Source organism: Danio rerio, chromosome 9 (genome assembly GCF_052040795.2).
Source record: "Danio rerio strain M-AB ecotype USA chromosome 9, GRCz13ab, whole genome shotgun sequence".
Lineage (NCBI taxonomy): Eukaryota > Metazoa > Chordata > Actinopteri > Cypriniformes > Danionidae > Danio > Danio rerio.
Genome location: NC_141029.1, coordinates 53517501 through 53532999, shown reverse-complemented (window position 1 = coordinate 53532999; position 15499 = coordinate 53517501). Strand labels below are relative to the sequence as shown.

At 33.7% G+C, this 15499-nt stretch overlaps 1 protein-coding gene across 9 annotated transcripts in view; it reads left to right on the top strand.

Moving 5' to 3' along the window:
* Nucleotides 1–15499, top strand: part of slc4a10b (solute carrier family 4 member 10b) — a 149361-nt gene that overhangs the window by 15810 nt on the left and 118052 nt on the right. For 7 of the 9 annotated variants that reach the window (XR_015499921.1, XR_015499919.1, XR_015499920.1 and 4 more), the window contains exon 2: nt 3326–3355. Coding sequence is in view for 4 of the 9 variants with exons in the window: in XM_087268457.1 (XP_087124583.1) it covers nt 3326–3355 (30 nt within the window). In the remaining 5 variants the exon portion in view is untranslated. Of the gene's footprint in view, nt 1–3325; nt 3356–7223; nt 7496–15499 lie in introns of those variants that run through there. The other 2 variants (XM_087268459.1, XM_087268458.1) reach the window with 1 other exon arrangement.

Here is a 15499-nt window from a genome sequence, read left to right as displayed (position 1 = left end):
AGATGTTTACTGGAGACTCATTCTGAACGAGTCATCTGAATCAGTGAGTTGTTTAGTGAAGGCTCAATATGAATAGATCATTTAAGTCAGTGAGTTGTTTTACTTGAGACTCGCTCTGAACAGATCATTTGAATCAGTGAGTTGTTTACTTAAGAATCACTCTGAATAGACCATCTGAATCAGTGAGTTGTTTTTCTTGAGACTCACTCTGAACAGATAATTTGAATCAGTGAGTTGTTTACTTAAGAATCACTCTGAATAGACCATCTAAATCAGTGAGTTGAGCCTCACTCTTAATAAATCATTTGAATCAGTGAGTTATTTACTGGAGACTCATTCTGAACAAATCATCTGAATCAGTGAGTTGTTTAGTGAAGGCTCAATATGAATGGATCATTTGAATCAGTGAGTTGTTTTACTTGAGACTCACTCTGAACAGATCATTTGAATCAGTGAGTTGCTTTCTTGAGCCTCACTCTTAATAGATCATTTGAATCAATTAGTTGCTTTCTTGAGACTCACTCTGAATGAATGATTTGTATCAGTAAGTTGCTTACATGAGACTCACTTAGAATAAATCATTCGAATCAGTGAGTTGTTGGTAGTTAGCCTAAGAAATGAATTTCTCAGTAAAATTTGTGAACTGATCTAACAGGTATACAGATAATTGTCAGCTTGTTCATGAATTAAAAATACGGTCCACCACTATGGTCTATTTATGATAACTGTTAAAATAGCATTTACACTTTACAACAACGTTTAAAAAGTGAAAGTGACAATGTCCAGCCGATGTTGTCTGGTATCACAGGACAATATAATGATGGCTTTTTCAAAGCTCTCAGCTAAGACAAAGCTAAGCTTTATTATTCAGATTAGACTGAAAACATTTTCCACTCAGCATGAGTCCTGAACAGACTGACAAAGCTGCTTATTATTGCCTAATGGACAATAAACAGTGAGCTGAACAGCGACTTACATCTGTCCACAGTGATTATGTGACGCTCAGGTAAACTCTGCCTGTAAAATAATGAAAGATGAGAGCCAATCAGTGCTATTGTTTAAGCTAATCTGGAGCTTGTAATCTCAATATGAATTCAGTCGATGTATTTTCTGTGTATTAATAGCAGAATAAAATATGTCCCCAGTGTTGTCCTAGTGTTTTTGGGTAATCCTCAATAGTGATGCTCATGTAATGGCCTTTAGCTGAGATTAAGCTTGTATACGGAGGGCTTCTGAGATTGTTTTAAAACTAATTGGTGCTCTTTGGATATTCAGGATTATTGTGTTCAGAAGGGAAGATGTCCAGCCACCTCCTCTGTTTAAAACGACCTGCCTTTTTCAGGAGAAATACTACTGTGTTTTTCCAGGAATGACAGAAATCATTCAGCTTTAGTGGCTGTAAATGTAAAATATACATGTAAATGCTTTTACTATATGTTTTTATATCTTATGTAATCAAAGTTAAGGCTACAGTGGCTCAGTGGTTAGCACTGTTGCTTCACAGCAAGCTGGGTCAGTAGGCGTTTCTGTGTGGAGTTTGCATGTTCTCCTTGTGTTGGCGTGGGCTTCCTCCGGATTCTCCAGTTTCCCCAGCTGTCCAAACACATGTGCTACAGGTGAATTGGATGAACTAAATTTACTGTAGTGTTTGTGAATGTGATGGGGGTTTCTCAGTACTGGGTTGTAGCTGGAAGGGCATCCGCTGTGTAAAACATATGCTGAAATACTTGTCGGTTCATTCCGCAGCATGCATTTTAAACCCAATTCAAATGCATTAGTTTGTAATGTTGTGACTTGAAGCAAAACTCCAGGACTTTTTGGCAGATGTCAGCAGTGTTTGCCTCTCATTTACATAAAGTTCATAATTTCGCAACTTTCTGACGATCTCAACACTTGCTCTGCTGTCAATCCAACAGTTGCAAACCTGTGACTGAGCGTTTTTACAGCATGAGATGAGAAGAGAATAGTTTTTAAGTGTGAAGTTCATGTTGATCCAAAATGTTGTTTATTTTGTATGCATAGTGTGATAAGTAATGTAACGAATTAAAATAAGGATATAAACAAAATGGAAAATTTATCTACAGAGTTGAAGACAATTATTAATCATCCTGTGAAATTGTTGTAATAAATTTTAGATATTTTATTTGGTCTTTGCCATGATAACAGCATATAAAATTTTACTAGTTATTTAAAGTGCAATTTAAGTTAATTAGGTTAATTCATAGTAATTATTATAAGAAATGCTGTGAAAATATTCTTGCTCTGTTAGGAAATAGCAGACAGCACTTGGGAAATAAATAAAATAAAGTAAAATATAAAATAAAAAAATTTTAATAAAATTTTAAAATATTAAAATAAATGAACATATTAATAAAATAGCAACAATAAAGTAAGAAAATATATAAATAAAATATATAAACAAAATATAAAGATTAAATAAAATTAAAATTAAATTAAAGTAAAAGATACAAATTAAAATAAAAAATAATAAAATTAACTAAAAATATAAATAAAATAAGAAAATAAAAATATATTTAAGCAAAAAGAAAATAATGAACAAAATAAAATCTATAAATAAAATAAAAATAAAGAAATAACAAAGCTAAAAATATAAATAAAATTAAAAATATAAACCAATAAAATATAAATAAAATAACATAATTAAAAATATTAAATACAAATTATAAAGAACATATTAAATAAAATAATAAAAAATGAATATAATAAAATATTAAAATAAAATAAATGAAAAATAAATAAATAAAATAACAATAATGAAGTAAAAAATATAAATAAAAAATGTAAAGATAAAAAATATAAAAATAATATATATATATATATATATATATATATATATATATATATATATATATATATATATATATATATAAAAATAACATTTTATTAAAATAAAAAATAAAAATAAAAATAATAAAATAAATAAATAAAATACAAATATAAATAAAATAATAAAAATTACAAACATATATAAAACAAATAAAAATATATATATAAATAAAAAATATAAATAAAATTTAAATAAATAATAATATAAAATAAGGAAATAAAAATAAATAAATAAAATTACCTAATTAAAAATATTAAATAAAATATATAAATAAAATCAAATGAATAAAAGAAATATAAAGAAAAGAAAAGAAGTAACAAAAAAAGAAAAGAAACAGGATGGCTTATAATGTAGCTGTTTTTTGCACAGTGCATAAATCAGAATGTGCTAAGTGCAAAGAAAAAATGCTAAATTGGGTGATTTAGTAATTTATAATGATGTTATCTAATTTAATCTTTTTTTGTTCATATTTTGCAGGTGGTCACCTCTCCTGAAAGACAAAGTGTGGTGAGTCTAAATGTTTCATTCAACACACATGAAAAAGTACTATAGGAATTTATAGTAAATGCTTTAGTGTTTATGAACCTTACTAGTGTATTATACTGTATATATTATATTATATACAACACTTTGTTTATGAATACCACAGCATACTGTAGTAGTAACTATAGTGAACTGCTAAACTGTAATAAACAATGTGATGTACTTCAGTAAACTGTGGTGTATTGTAATATTATATGCTCTACAGTTGTCAAACTAGAGTATTGGGTCATTTGTTTATTTTGCTATAGTCGTGGTGTTTCCATAGCAACAGATTATTTTAAGTACTTTACTATAGCATGTTCACAATAGCATTTACTATAAATTACTGTAGTAATTTTTTTAATGTGGGACTTTATGCTGTGTGAATTGGAGAACACTTGACTGGATTTGACTGAACTGACAAAAAACTGCTAATGAATATTAAATAAGGGGCTGCACGGTGGCTCAGTGGTTATCACAGTCACCTCACAGCAATAAAGTTGCTGGTTTGAGTCTCGGCTGGGTCAGTTGGCATTTCTGTGTGGAGTTTGCATGTTTTCCCCGTGTTGGTGTGGGTTTCCTCCGGGCACTCCGGTTTTCGTCACAGTCCCAACATGCGCTATAGGTGAAATGGATATAAACCACACTGGCCGTAGTCTACACTCTGGGTTGCGACTGGAAGGGCATCTGCTGCGTAAAACATACGCTGTAATAGTTGGCGGTTCATTCCTCAGTGATGACCTGATAAATCAGAGACTAATCCAAAGGCAAATGAATGAATGAATGAGACTAATTAAAGGTCTGCTGTGGCAACTCCAGATAAATAAGGGACTAAGTCGAAGAAAAGGGAATGAATAGAAAAAAAAGGTTATTATTAAAAAAATTTTCAGTGGCTAACAATGTTGCTATGCTAATGCTAACGTTGTTGTTGTTGCAGTTAAATGATGACCAAATGTGTTATGTGCTAATAAAAAAAAACAAAAAATAATAAAGCAATTAGCTTTTTCTTAAAGCTAAATGTTTGCAGTTTACACTATATGTATTATATATATATATATATATATATATATATATATATATATATATATATATATATATATATATATATATATATATATATATATATATATATATATATGTGTGTGGATATGTGTGTATATATATATATATATATATATATATATATATATATATATATATATATATATATATATATATATATATATATATATATATATATATATATATATATATGTGTGTGTGGATATGTGTATATATATATATATATATATATATATATATATATATATATATATATATATATATATATATATATATATATATATGTATATGTGTGTGGATATGTGTATATATATATATATATATATATATATATATATATATATATATATATATATATACATATATACATATATACATATATATATATATATATATATATATATATATATATATATATATATATATATATATATATATATATATATATATATATATATATATATATATATATATATATATATATATATATATACAAGATTTGATAACAACCAAAGAAATCCATATATAGAAAGAAAACAAAACTAATTGGTTTAAAAATTAAGTTATGCATAATAAAATAAAATTAAGCAAGGAAAAAGTATTGAACACATAAAGAAAGGGAGGTGAAGCAACAAGCTAAAGCTAACTAGATAAGTAGTTTTAATCGCTAATACAGCAGATTCATGGGCAATTACATCCTTAATCAACATTTTTTGCCGCAACTAATTTATGAAAGAGTCTGTATTAACTACATTGAGGAGAATCGCTTTAAGGGGGGTTAAAAACCCCCTCCTTACTTAAAATCAACAGTAACTCAGCTGCAGCCTCACAGCCGACGTGTGTGAGTAGGTGAGATGAGTGAAAGCTGTTGAACTCAACTGTTTCTAAATGCATTTTAAATAATAAATGCGGGTTTCTTTCTACTAAGACAATTATTTTAGCTATATATACATATATTTTTCACAATTGAGAGTTTTTATTTTTAATAATTAAATTTAGTTTCATGTCCCCCCGTCCCCCCCCCCGGGATTTACGCCCATGATTAGATGGTTTTGATTGCATGCACATTTTTAAACAAGGAAAATCAGTGCATTTAATGATCAGCAAAAAATGCACGGCGGAGACTCAAATCGAACTTCCTCTGTTGTCTGAGAGCTTGTGATCCGCTTCTATATTTGTACTGGATCTGTGTTACACAAGCCTGTCGTCACTTTAGGGCAGAGGAAGGTGAAGGATGAAAAGTTTTCAGAGCATTGCTTTTCACGCAGGATGGTAGAGGATTTTAAACTGTGTTTTCCACACCTGGAAGAGCCAAGCAAATACATCTTGTTAATGCTTTATTGTTGAGTTGTAAAGGTAATTGCATTTAAAGGGGACCGATTATGACTCCTTAACAAGGTGTAAAATAAGTCTCTGATGTCCCTAGAGTGTGTATATGAAGTTTCAGCTCAAAATACTTCACAAATAATGCTCACACACACACACACACACACACACACACACACACACACACACACACACACACACACACACACACACAAAAACACTACAAAGAATTACAAATACTTAATACCTTTTCTCTAAATTGAGAATTATACATAATGAATGTTATAAATAAACATTTTAATGTTGTAATATGTGTTAGGATAGGACAGACATGAAAAAGACAGATAATACAGTGTACATTCATAAATACACACTGTACACACATTATTTTATAAAGTATGCTCGATAAATAATACATTAAATAAATATAATACACTATTTTATTACATGAAAGTCACAAATAAGCTATTTTGTGTTAATTTGCGAGACTGACACATCATAACCCACTAAGTGTAAAGGATTAGAATAACAGTGTAAAATGAAAACTGTTTGCACTATAAACATTCATAATAACAAATGAAATAAAGTGATAAAGAGATTTGCACTATAAACAAGTTGCACAGCTAAACAGACAACCCAGCATTAGTGCATATTTAATTTAATTTAATTTAATTTAATTTAATTTAATTTAATTTAATTTAATTTAATTTAATTTAATTTAATTTAATTTAATTTAATTTAATTTAATTTAATTTAATTTAATTTAATTTAATTTAATTATTAATTAGATTTTTATTTAATTATTTAATTTAATTTAATTAATAATTTTATTATTTAATTTTAATTTAATTAATTCATTTTAATTTATTTTAATTTGATTTTATTGTCTAATTTTAATGTAATTATTTTATTTTAGTTTATTATTTAATTTAATTAATTTTTATTATTATTTTATTTTAGCTTATTTAATTTAATTATTTAATTAATTTAATTATTTTATTTTATTTGTTTATTTTGTATTATTATTGAATTTTAATTAATAATGTTAATTATTATTTTTATGTTATTTTTAAATTTAAATAAATCATTTATTTTATTGTTTAAATTAATGTAATCATTTGTTTATTTTTTTTTATTCATTTATTTTGTTTTGTTTTATTATTTAATTTATTATTGATTTCACTTTTAATTAAATTTTAATTTTATTTTAATTCTTTTAATTGAATTGAATTGAATTTAATATTTACATATCACTTAAACAGACTTATTTTTTTCTGGTCGGTCTAGGATAGTCACTAGTGAAGGGTTTAAGGATATGTTTGCAAATGGTAGATGGTGTACAGTACTTGTCCTCGATATAAAGATAAGCATAAGCATAAAGAAAGCGTGAGAACAAGGTCAGGCCTCTTCTGTCCACACCCAGCATGCCTCTGGGGAGGAGGCGGGCGAAATACAGCGGTGCAACACCAGAAGAGGAGCAATTGCTCCCTGTATGCAAGAGAGAGAGACAGTGCAAGATAAGGACAGTGTAAGTTTGCATGCGGCGTGAAACAGCGCTGATGTCACTGCTGTAATCTGTGTGTGCGTGTGTTTGTGTGAGCATGCATGAGTGTGACGTGTACTGCATGCTCTGTAGATCAGTTGCATCATTGCATGCTCCATGAGTTGATACTTATTCTGGAGATAAAATAACAGAACAGACAGAAAATGGACCTGTACTGCCGACTGGACTCTCAGGTATGACTCTTGATTTACTACACTGTTTTTAATTGCATGCTAACTCTGCCAGGTGCATTGATTTAATTAATGCACAGCCTGTCTTTGAACTTTAATACAGTCAAATAACATGCATGCTTTAAAAATGAGCCCTTATACTTGTGCATTGGTAAGACTGTGCAGTGCAGTGTCATGCTGGAGAATTGTGTGTGATGCAGTGCTGTTCTCTGCAGGCTGAATGTCATTGATCAGATGCAGGTTATGGTGTGGAGGAGGGGTGCAAGCATGTGCTGAGACTGTAAAGAAGCAGGCTAGCATGCTGCAGATGTCAGACCAGAACTCATTTTCTTTCCTGGACTAGTTTTAATGCTTAGGTGTTTCACAGTCGCATGCACGTTCTTACCTATGGCAGCATTTTACAGAGCAGGTCATGTGGGTTTAACCCCTTAACTGTCCAGTAGCAGGACGCTTATGTTTGCTTCACTATATTGCAATAAAATCCTAATCCAATCATGACAAACTGAATATCACAGGTCCTCTCTATGTTTGTAGCCCAGTTGTGTTGTTTACAGTAGTATTAGACTTTAGGCAGGGTAAGTTTATTTCTATAGCACATTTTATACACGGTGACAAGTATAAGAAAAATAAAAACAAATAATAAAAAACATTAAAAGCAGATGAAAATGTGTTAAATTAGGTTATAAAAGAATTAAAAAGAAGAGAAAGACTGTGGGCCATAGCACAGAGCTTATTCAGTAAAGACACAGCTAAACAGATGAGTTGATTTGAATGTGCCTAATGTTGTAGCACATCTGATCGTTTCTGGAAGCTGATTCCAGCGGTAGGGGTGCTGTTAGTAGCTGAAGGCCGATTCCCTCTGCTTTGACTGGGAACTTTCTAATTTACTTGATCCTAATGATCTGAGTGATCTGTCAGGTTTGTTTTCAGTGGGCATATCTGTAATGCATTTAGGTCCTAGGCCATTTAGTAATTTTATAGTCCAGTAGTAATATTTTTAAAATCTATTCTGAATGTAACTGAATGCAGGGAGAACATGCAAACTCCACAGAGATACACCAACTGACCCAGCCGAGGCTTGAACCAGCAACCTTCTTGCTGTGAGGTGACTGCACTATCTACTGCGCCATTGCGTCACCCTAAATCCTAATCTAATCATTAGAAACGTCTAAGTCTTCTGAATTCATATTTTACCACTGTTTTTACTAATGTTTTATGTAGGAAGAAGGCTAAAACCGACTTTATAAAAGACATATTGGGTGTAATGTAACAAAATATACATTTATTGTTTTATTTTCATAAATTTAAAGGCACATAACTTTAGTTTTATTTACCTTTTTGAGCTACAATCTGACATTGGTCTTCTTTAAAATGAAATTAAAGTCAGCATGAACTGGAATTAGCAATCGTTTTTTTTCCTGTATTGTGACTTTTTATGGAAACAATATTTAATGAGTCAACAGTGGGCGTGGCTAATTTTTTCTACTGCGAGCTGATTGGATGTAGTAAAGTAGGTATTTCATTCAGAAAAATCTGGAGTTATTACAACCTAACAGACTCCTCCTGCTCACCATTTCTGTTTGTTGTCTAAACTGACAACGCCCAATACAGACAGACCTAATTTGAGAATTTAAATGCATTTTCACATTTTGATGTCAAATTACAGGGGAAAACTATTTATTTTATCCAAATGACATGGCAGATGAATTGTTTAAAATAAAACTAGCAATGTGAGCTAACAAAATCAGTATGGTTAGTTTTGATTTCATTTGTACTTTAGGCTTTGCTTATCTTTAAATCTATGCACTAAACTAAAGCATTGAACATTGGCATTCATTTAAGCTGAATATGTTTTTTTTTAATGTTCAAAAAATGTAGGCGACAGTTAAGGGCTTAAGAAAATGATCTTTGTTGCATTTTTTAATGCAGCTGTGCTTCAATGAAAACAATCTGCAAAGTTGTTAATCATGATTAAGAAATTGTCTCATAAAAACAACTAGGGGTGGCACGGTGGCTCAGTGCTTATGTAACCCTCACAGTCCTACGCCACCCAACTCGCTCTGAGCTGGCATCGAACTGACGTCCATCCGCATGGGAGTCAGTTGCTCTAACCAGGAGTCTAAAGACAATGGCATCTAGCTGTTGTCGCTAGAGCACCTTTAGAGGTCAGAGGAGTGAGGTTTACCTGCACAGCACTTACTAGCTGGCCTCCGTTACACTTAGCACTGTCGCCTCATAACAAGAAGGTGGTTCGAGCCCTGGCTGGGCCAGTTGGCATTTCTGTGTGGAGTTTGCATGTACTCACCGTGTTGACGTGGGTTTCCTTTGGGTGCTCTGGTTTCCCCCATAGTTCAAAGACATGCGCTATAGGAGAATTAAATAAACCAAATTTGCCGTAGTGTATGTCTGTGAATGAGTGTGTATGGGTGTTTCCCAGTACTGGGTTGCAACTGGAAGGGCATCCGCTGATTAAAACATACACTGGATAAGTTAGCGGTTCATTCCACTGTGGCAACCCCTGGTGAATAAAGGGACTAAGCTGAAGGAAAATGAAATGTGAGTTGATGAATAGTAAAAGAGCTGATTTGTGTGCCGTACAGCATTCATTGCAGCGGATTTATTCAGCTGATGATAGTGATGTTTTTCTCCATCTGCCTCATTCAGGATGCTCAATATGATTATCTGTTTCATCCAATTAAATCAATGCAAACCATCACGGGACACTCTCTAATCTCCCCGACTGCCCTCATGCTGCTTTAGAGGACTAGTTCAACCAAAGATGAAAAGGCTGTCATCATTTACTCACATTCATGCGGCTGAAACCTGCATGCACTTTTTAGAATTTCTTTACAGTATGTTGGCTCCCAAACAACATTGGACCCTGTTGACTTCCATAATAATGTATAACAACTAAGTCCTTATTAATACCTCAAGAGTACATACCTAAAAAGTACAACTCTTAGATACTAATATACATTTGAGGTACCAACAAATGTCTTATCATTAATCCTAGTTGTAAGAACAATAAATAATAAATTGACTTCTAGTTGTTCATTAGGAAAAGTGGCAGAAGGTCGAGATTCTCATAGATTTCAGTCAAGTTTGGTGAAGGAACAATCATGGTTTGGGGTTACATTCAGTATGGGTGTGTGTGAGAGATCTGCAGAGTGGATGGCAACATCAACAGCCTGAGGTATCAAGACATTAGTGCTGCCCATTACATTACAAACCACAGGAGAGGGCAAATTCTTCAGAAGGATAATGCATGAAGCGCTTCAGCCTCCACATCAAAGCTCCTGAAAGCAAAGGAGGTGCTCCAGGATTGGCCAGCCCAGTCACCAGACATAAACATTATTGAGCTACTGGAGTAAGATGGAGGAGGCGTTAAAGATGAAAAATCTTGATGAGCTCTGGGACTCCTGCAAGAACGCTTTCTTTGCCATTCCAGATGACTTTATTAATCAGTGATTTGAGTCATTGCAGAGATGTATGGATGCAGTCCTCCAAGCTCATGATGGAGTCAGACACAATATTCATTCTGTCTCCACTGCAGCATGACTTTATATTCTATACTGGACATTATTTCTGTTCAGTGACCAGACTCTTGTCTAAGCAAATTCAGACCGCACTGTCCTAATGACATCATTCAAAATCAAGACATGATCATATTTTATTGTGGTAAAATAAGCGTATTCTAGAGGCCTTTGCTTTTCATATAAGCCACTTCGGATACCAAATGATCACCAGAAGTAGAGTTATTTTATTGTTGTTCCTACAACTTTGATAGGCAACAAGACTTTTGTCAGGAGGTGTACAGTACCGATATATACCTGTAAGTACAAATATGCACCCTTTGAAAAGATACCACCAAAGTGACAGCTCTCGTACCTTTACTCCTAAGAGAGCATTGTAAGTTTGCACACAACAAAAGTAGAATTTTTCCAAATATTTTATAGATTGATATATTTGAGCGCAGTGGGTAGCAAAATCACCTTACAACAAGATAGTTTCTGGTTCAAGCTTCGGTTGGGTCAGTTGCCGTTTCTCTGTGGAGTTTGCTTGTTCTCTCCGTGTTGGCGTGGGTTTTCTCCGTGTGCTCCGGTTTCCCCCACAAGTCCAAAGACATGCAGTATTAGTGAATTGGGTAGGCTAAATTGTCCATAGTGTATGAATGATGTAAGTACATTTTATTAGGTACACCTGTCAAACTGATTGTTAATGCATATTTCTAATCAGCCAATCACATGGCAGCAACTCAAAGCATTTAGGCATGTATAAATGGTCAAGATGATCTGCTGCAGTTCAAATCGAACATCAGAATGAGGAAGAAAGGGGATTTAAGTGACATTGAACGTGGCATGGTTGTTGGTGCCAGACGGGTTGGTCTGATGATCTACTGGGATTTTCACTCACCACCATCTCTATATAGGGTTTACAGAGAAGGGTCCGAAAACAGGAAATATCAAGTGAGCGGCAGTTCTGTGGGCGCAAATGCCTTGTTGATGCCAGAGGTCAGAGGAGAATGGCCAGACTGGTATTTGGCGTCAACAACATGAAAGCATGGATCCATCCTGCCTTGTATCAGTGGTTCAGGCTGGTGGTGGTGTAATGGTATGGAGGAGATTTTCTTGGCAAACTTTGGGCTCATTAGTACCAATTGAGCATTGTTTCAACACCACAGCCTACCTGAGTATTGTTGCTGACCATGTCCATCCCTTTATGACCACAGTGTACACATTTTTTGATGGCTACTTCCAGCAGGATAACGCACATAAAGCGTGAATCATCTCAGACTAATTTCTTGAACATGACAATGAGTTCACTGTACTCAAATGGCCTCCACAGTCACCAGACCACAATTCAATAGAGCACCTTTGGGATGTGATGGAACGGGAGATTCTCATCATGGATGTGCAGCCAACAAATCTGCAGCAGTTGTGTCCTGCTATCATGTCAATATGGAGCAAAATCTCTTAGGAATATTTCCAGTAGCTTGTTGAATCTACGCCACGAAGGATTAAAGGCAAAAGGGGGTCCAACACTGTACTAGTAAGGTGTACCTAATAAAGTGGCCGGTGAGGGCACGTGTTGTGACTTGTGTGCATTTTTTAACATTTGAATATCAAGATAGACTTAGGATTGTAATTGATTACTTTTAGAAGTAACGTTGATGCACATCTCTTGAGTAAATACTGTCTCTACATCCCAGCATGCTTCGTGACACTAATAAAGTCACTGCTGTGTTTTTGCAGGCTGTTGTCGCATGTCACATCTTCTTGGATCTTCTGTGAGTTTATCCTTTCATGAGGTTTAAGTGCACAAAGATATTTCTCCTCTAGCTAAGAGGATTTCCCGTCAATCTGTGTCCATTTATTTGGAAACAAGCATTAAAATTAAGCTGGTTGCTCTTTCTGTTATTTGGGCGAAAATCCAAAGTTTCTTTTTTCTTGGAAATTTCCACAAAAGCGAGATTATGTTCAGGAGTAATGGACCTGCATGCTGAGAAAATAGCAGATGTAATTATTCAAGTGTTATTTCACTGATAGTTTTGCTTCTAAAATTATAGCAAAGCAGTGTTTTTCAGCCAGCTGGAATCGATTAGATCCTCAAGAGAATACAGTGATGAAAAACAAGATGGTGACTTAATTTATCTGTCTGTAGCTAGACTTTTGTCTAGCAGCTTCTTTAGACTGTAACCATACTTCTGACTTTATCTGCCCGAGAACTGAGACGTTTGCCTTTTTTCTGTCTGTATAAAATACTGTACAAACTGACTATTCCACTGACTTCAAACAGTATTCAAAAACAAAGCAGGCTGTAGGGCTGTGCAATATGACCGTTCACAGTTTAACTACATGATGTAACTACAGATGAGTTGAGCTTTAAATGAGAAAAGATGCTAACGGTCCAATCCGATTCAATGATCTATGCTAAGCTAAGCTAAAAGTTTCACATCAGCCTAGAAAATAGGAACTTTTCATATTCCATCAGTCTTAGTACACGATAAAACTAATGAAGAGTCGAGCTTTAAATAGGAAAATGATCAAAACTCTTTGGCCATTTTTGAGCAAGATGGTAATGGTCTTATCTGATTTAATGACCTATGCTAAGCTAAGCTAAGCTAAAAGTATCACATCAGCCTAGACCCCTGCTGAAAAAATCCAGCTTAAACCAGCCTAGGCTGGTTTTAGCTGGTCAACCAGGCTGGTTTTAGAGGGGTTTTGGCCACGTCCAGGCTGGTTTCCAGCCATTTCCAGCCTGGTCTTAGCTGGTTAGGCTGGGAGATGACCAGCTAAAACCAGCTTGACCAGCCTAGCAGGCTGCCTAGCAGGCTGGGAGCCCAGCCAAAACCAGCTATGTCCAGCTTAAACCAGGCTGGTCAAGCTGGTTTTAGCTGGATTTAGCTGGTCATTTTCCAGCCTGACCAGCTAAGACCAGGCTGGAAATGGCTGGAAACCTGCCTGGAAGTGGCCAAAACCCCTCTAAAACCAGCCTGGTCGACCAGCTTAAACCAGCCAACCAGCCTAGGCAGGTTTAAGCTGGATTTTTTAGCAGGGACAATTTAATTTTCTGTCAGTCTTAGTACTCGATATAACTACAGAACAGTCAAGCTTTTAATAGGAAAGTAATTGAAACTGGTTATTTTTTGAGTGAGATGCTAATGGTCTAATCCGATTCAATGATCTATGTTAAGCTAAGCTATAAGTATTATATCAGCCTAGAAAATATAAACTTTTCATTTTCCATCAGTCTCAGTACACTATTTAAATACGGAACAGTCAAGCTTTGAGTTGGAAAGTAATTGAAACTGGTTATTTTTTGAGTGAGATGCTAATGGTCTAATCCAATTCAATGGTCTATGCTAAGCTAAGCTAAAAATATGATATCAGCCTAGAAATCGGAACTTTTCATAACTACAAAACAATCAAGCTTTAAATAGAAAAATAATCTAAACTCTGGTCATTTTTTGAGTCAACATGCTAAAGGTCTAATTTGACTCAATGATCTATGCTAAGCTAAGCTAAACGTATCACATCAGCCTAGAAAATAGGATTTTTTGTTTTCCGTCAGTCTTAGTACGCAATGTAACTACAGAACAGTCAAACTTTAAATAAGAAATTTATCAAAACTCTTTAGTCCTTTTTGAGTGAGATGCTAATGGTCTAATCCGATTCAATGATCTATGCTAAGCTAAAAGTATTATATCAGTCTAGGTATTTTTCATTTTCCGTCAGTTTTATTACTTGATATTACAACAGAACAGTCAAACTTTAAATAGGAAAATAATCAACTCTTTGGTGCTTTTTGAGTGAGATGCTAATGGTCTAATCTAATTCAATGATCTATGCTAAGCTAATATAAAAGTATTATATCAGAAAATAGGAACTTTTAATTTTATGTCAATCTTAGTACATGATAAAACTACAAAAGAGTCAAACTTTAAACAGGAAAGTAATATGAAACACTGGTCATTTGTTGAGTCAAGATGCCAATGGTGTAATCTGATTCAGTGATCTATGCTAAGCTAAAAGTATCATATCAGCCTAGGAAATAGAAACTTTCATTTTCTGTCAGTCTTAGTAGACCGTAACTAGAGAAGAGTCAAGCTTTAAAAAGGACAATTATCAAAACTCTTTGGTACTTTTTGACTGAGATGCTAATGGTCTAATCTACGGGTGTCCAAACTTGGTTCTGGAGGGCCAATGTCCTGCTGAGTTTAGCTCTAGCTCAAGCTTGCTTCAACACACCTGCCAGGAAGTTTCTAGTATACCTAGTAAGAGCTTGACTGCCTTGTTCAAGTGTGTTTGATTAGGTTTGGAGCTAAACTCTCCAGGACACCGGCCCTCCAGGATCAAGTTTGGAAACCCCTTGTCTAATCCGATTCAATGATCTATGCTAAGCTAAGCTAAGCTAAAAAGTATTATATCAGCCTAGAAAATAGGAACTTTTGTTGTCCGTCAGTCTTAGTACGCAATGTGATTACAGAACAGTCAAGCTTTAAATAAG